General features: G+C 42.2%; 1 protein-coding gene across 1 annotated transcript in view; it reads right to left on the minus strand.

Annotated features, from left to right (window-relative positions):
- Nucleotides 1-5,458, minus strand: part of LOC109481663 (serine/arginine repetitive matrix protein 2-like) — a 17,676-nt gene that overhangs the window by 10,073 nt on the left and 2,145 nt on the right. Inside the window, exons 2-3 of the mRNA XM_019784241.1 lie at nt 1,241-1,616; nt 647-660 (exon numbers count right to left, since the gene is read on the minus strand). Of these exons, the coding sequence (XP_019639800.1) occupies nt 647-660; nt 1,241-1,615 (389 nt within the window). The 5' untranslated portion in view covers nt 1,616. The remainder of the gene's footprint in view (nt 1-646; nt 661-1,240; nt 1,617-5,458) is intronic.

The following is a 5,458-nucleotide window of genomic DNA, read 5'->3' on the forward strand; positions in this document are numbered from 1 at the left end:
CCTTGTACTGTGCAAGAAAAATTACTCACTTTTACACTTATGTTTGATCTAAGAAGCTTCATTGTAAAGCTTGTAGTTGTAGTGCATTATAAAAACAGTACAGTTTAGCCCAGGCCAAGGAGAATGAATAGCTGAAAAAACTCTGTCAGACTTCTATCCACATCTGCCCCTGGGGAATAGTTATTAGCTGAAGGGATGGTGGTTAAAAGAAGTTGAACATACATGTACAATCAAATTCCTAAGTAATATTGTAGTGCAAGAAAAATTAGTCAGTAATCACTAATGTTAGGTAATTGAATTTAAGAAGCTACAAGAACAGTACAATAGTTCACTTTCTAAGGAGTACATGTAATATAATTATATAGTATATGAATAGTAGAGTAAAACCTGCCAGACTTCTCCCCACATCTGCCCCTTGGGTGTAGTTAACTAAAGGGGATTTTTGACAAAAGGAGCATCCAGACAGGCAGGATTCAGACGTGACAAAGGCGCAGTCTCGAACCCAAATCCCGGCGGACACGGGCGTTTCCCTGGGAGACCGTTGCCATGGCAACAAAGCCTTAAACACGGCAACAGAAGCAGGTCTGACAATGTGAGCAGACGTCAGACATGTTCTCCTTCCCAGCCTAGCTTTTGTCTGTCTGACTTTTGTTCCTTAAACTGAGCAGCAGGAGATGAAAGTTTGTCAATAATTGATCATCAGGATGGGAAACGTCAGCCACCTGCACCCAAACTCCTGTACCCATGTCTCAAGAATTTGTGTTAATGTTACAATTTGAATAAAGAATGTTAAATGTACATGTGCAACATATTTTCATTTATTCAATAAAATTTCAACTTTGAAAAAAAGTGAAAACTTTTTTCTGAAAACTTTTTTCCGTTAACATTTTTTTCCTTAAAAATAATTTTTTTCATTAAAAATCTTTTCCTTAAAAAATTTTAAAATATTTAATAAAAAAATTTCCTTAAAAATTTTTTTCTTAAAAAAATTTTTTTCTTAAAATTTTTTTCCTTACAAATTTTTTTTTCCTTAAAAAATCTTTTCCTAAAATTTTTCCTAAAAGATTTTTCCTTAATTTTCCCTAAGAATAATTTTTTTATTAAAAGAAACTCTGTTCTTGAAAATAACTATAATCATGTCCTAAGTAATCTCCTAAGTATCTTAGTATTCCCACCTCTCCTGCTTGTGTATGCTGATGTCTGCATGACGGAGTGAGTGAGTGAGTGAGTAAATGAATACCCCACCTCTCCTGTGTGTGTACGCTGATGTCTGCATGACGACCTCCTGCTGCAGCATCTGCCTCTGCATCAGCACCTGCCTCTCCACGTGCTGCTGCCATAGCAACAGCTGCAGCTCACGCTGCTTCTGCTGCAGCGCCTGGTCCAGTGGGTCAACACGTGGGTCACTGCGTGGGTTGAATGGGTGGGTGCGTGGGTTGCTGGCTTGGCGAGGGTTGCGTTGGTGTGCACGTGGGTCTCTGCGTGGGTTACTGTCTGCGCTGGATGTCGTATTGAGGGTACTATCCGACCCGGGATGTTCGCCCTCCCCGAAACCCTCCGTGTCCAGGATGGCCTGCAGCAGGGTCATGTCACGCCGCGACCTGCACCGCGGCATGCTGGGAAGGGAACAGCAGAAACATTATCTTCATCATCCACATCATCATCATCAACATCTTCTTCATTAACATAACCATCATCATCATCTCCATCATCATTCACATTATCATCAACATCATCGTCAAAACAACCATCATCAAAATCATCATCAACATCCACATCATAATTATCATCATCCATCATTATTAATGATAATGTTGATAATAATATTATCATCATTGTCATCAACATCACCATCATCCTCATCTCACCGCATCATCCACATTATCATAAACATTCTCATCGTCAACGTGATAATGTCATCAACATTATCATAATTATCAAAATTGTCATCTAAACCTCAACCTACCCTGTCAATTGATCCTACTGTAAAGGATCAAAGTCTTATAATAATTAAGATGGGAATAAAGTTTTTGGCATCACGCTGTTACAGACTTACAGATTAATCAGTACAGAATCCATGAGTCCATAACCTGTGACCCTCCACATTTGTACCCATTTGTAACTAATAACTATAACAATAAAAATCCATCTGTTCTGATCTGTTCCTGACTCCTGACTTTGCCGTGATCAAACATAATAATCAGGAATATTGATTTTTCCTGCAGCACAAAAGGCAGTAAAGTAAGTACAAAAGGCAGGTCAGCCGCAGCCAGCAGCAGGCAGCGCAGGAACATCTATTATTCAGCAGAGGATTATATTTTATTCTTAAGACATTTGTTTAAAGAGCTTAAGTGCTTAAGTCAGGTTAACGTTGCTCATATCACCAAGGGTAGTGATGAGAGGGTGGCATATATCTTATATACAGAGTTTTGAATATCAAATTTCACACAGTTTATTTTGGTGAGCCACAACTAAATTTCAATTAACTTCCAGTGTCTTTCGATAGAAAGTCACTAGGACAAAACATTTTTGATATCAAAAATTAGTTTAGCAATCAGGTAAACTGTAAATCCATCTTGGCTGGCAGAAAACCCAAGCTGCTTTTCCATTGATTTACAACTGAAAAGGAGACTGAAATATTTGGTATGTCACAGGTTTATTGTTTTATAACCTGTCCACTGGTCTTTTCTACAGTAAGAATGTTGTTAATGTGCAACTTCAGCCTTTCCTGCTGCCAGTTGAGTGAGTGACAACAGCCGGGATTTGAGCTCTTGACCATCTTGTCCAAAGGCAGTGTTGCTGACCACTGAACCACACACTCTCAGGGGGTTAAGAGTTTGAATCCCGGCCATGTTACATTGCTACAGGCTAACTGAGGGGGTACATGGATGTATGGAGGGCTGTGGATGAAGGGTTTCCGTACACTTGGCTGTTGAAGTGTCTGACTAGAAACAGAACAAACTGGATTCACATCACAGAACAAACAGATCAACAACTCACTTCTGCTGATCATGAAGAGCCTTTTTTTAATAGTGGGTGGATGTGGGTATGGAAATATTTTATCCTGACTATTACTATTATTAGTGACTACTTGTACAGGAATAATAACTTCCCCAAGAAAATCAGACGAACATGAAAACATTGACACAACCTAATTAAGATCAGCTAAAGTTATTCTAAAAGTTAATAATTCCATTTTGATAAAAAATATTAAATCAGGATCTATGAACTTTACGTTGATAGTTAGAAATCCGGGACGCTAGAGAAGGGTGACTTATATCACTCTTGAGTCACTCAAACCGATTAATAAAAGTACATGTTGAATTGCCTTTTAATATATGAACTTCACGTTGAGCAATTATTGTAATTCTAAACTTGTCCTTATGACGACTCGGACTCCATAATTTGAGAGCTTCACCAAAACTTCCCCTTACTTTGTTGTGATATTAAGCAAAGTTAGACGACACCCCTCTAACTCTCTGTGATAGACTAGTCCATATCTGAATATTAAGTAGCTCAGTCTAGTAGAGTAACCCCAGACTCTAGTTCCTTCTCTTTCTGCCTGGACTCCAGACTGAGCACATCCACGTTTGTACCGTTACTAACCCTTCCGGATTAAAGCATCTAAAACGGCAACTCAAGGTCTCTGTCCAAATCCACTGTCGAGTTCAAAGAGTACATCATGGTGTCAGAAGTCCAAGAACCTTGGCTTTCAACCCTCAAGAAGAAGGAAAAGGACAGTTCTCAAGACAAAAGTGCAGTTTTGAAGACAGCATGCCACGAGGTAGGAGAATTCCTATATTCCCTATAGCCTGAAGCAGGCGGTAGCCGTCAAACAGCCAGGAAGTGGCAGGTCAGACGTGCAGGCATTCCAGACAGAGCGTCTACATCTGAGCCTTGCTAACCCTGAACTCTGAACTCTAGACAAGTGTGATAATTGGAAAAACAAGCTCAGGCAAGCTCAAGCAGCTGCAGCTTTGTAAAAGTTTGACAAGTTGAAAACAAGCCTAAAAGATGGCGGAAGGTCACAGTTTGAGGGCACCAGGGCCGCTCGATGTAAATTCCAGAAACCTAAGCCTAACGTGGAAAAGATGGAAGGAAGAAATACAATTATATATTGATCTAGCAGTGGAAGACGATGCTGCTAAGAGAAGAAAGACCCTTCTATACTTAATGGGTGAAAATGCACGGAAAGTGTATGGCACCTTGACATTTGTGAATGCTGAGAATGCGCCAATTGCAGAGAAAGACCGAACAGCAGAGCAGATTGTAGCTGCGTTCGAGACATACTGCAACCCAAAGAAGAATGAGACTGTCGAAAGGTACAAATTCTTCACCAGAGGACAGAGTAGTGGAGAAACATTTGATGAATATGTCACAGATCTGAGAACCCTAGCTTCAGAATGTGGTTTCGGGGATATAAGAGAGTCCCTGATCAGAGACAGGATACTATGTGGTATTCTGGACGGCAAAGTTCGCGAGCGACTGCTGAGGGAGAGCAACCTTAGTCTTGCAAAGTGCGAAGCTATCTGCCGAGCTGCGGAAGTATCAAAACAGAGCATCCAAGCGATGGAGCAAACCGCAGTGCATATGGTTAGGAAGAATCCGAGGTCATGGAAAGGAGACCCCAAGAGAAAGGGTACGACTCCACGGACCAGGACATACCGAGCCACTCAAGGAAGTAGGGCATGTGACAAATGTGGCAGGAGCCACATGTCATCGGAAACCTGTCCAGCAAACGGGCAAAGCTGTAGAAAGTGCGGCAAGAGGAACCACTTCGCAGCAGTTTGCAGGTCGAAGAAGCCTACAGTGCAAGAAGTCAGGACCGTGAGTGAGAACCTAGAAGAGTTCCACATCGAAACGGTGAGCAAGACGCACACAGTAGGTGACCAGGCCTTCGTAGATCTCCATGTCGAGGAGATGAGCAGAAGTCTCAGGTGCAAGTTAGACACCGGAGCCCAAGTAAACGTGTTGCCAGAGAAAGTATGGCAACAGTTGAAACACAAGCGTGTGATGCCAGCGACGACTCGTCTCTATGGCTATGGTAACGTTCCCTTAGAGGTGAGAGGGAAGTGCCGTCTCACGTGCAGTTACAAAGGAAAATCTGGCGTCTTGGAGTTCTACATCGTGAGAGCCGACGCAGCGCCAGTACTAAGCCTTAAAGCGTGTCTGTCCCTTCAACTCATAAAGCTAGTGTTGACAGTGCAAGAGACACAGACAGCCCAGAGCATTCTAGAAGAGTACAAAGACGTCTTCGAGGGAATCGGGCAGCTTCCAGGCGAACACACGATCCAGCTCGACCACAGTGTACCGCCAAAGGTCCACCCGCCAAGAAGAATTCCTGTATCACTGAGGGATCCGCTCAAGGCAGAGCTCGACAGAATGGAACGACTCGGAGTGATAAGGAAAGTGGACGAACCGACGGACTGGGTAAACTCCCTTGTGGTGGTCGAGAAGC

Source organism: Branchiostoma belcheri, unplaced genomic scaffold, assembly GCF_001625305.1.
Source record: "Branchiostoma belcheri isolate BF01 breed outbred unplaced genomic scaffold, Haploidv18h27 scaffold57, whole genome shotgun sequence".
In the NCBI taxonomy this organism is placed as follows: domain Eukaryota; kingdom Metazoa; phylum Chordata; class Leptocardii; order Amphioxiformes; family Branchiostomatidae; genus Branchiostoma; species Branchiostoma belcheri.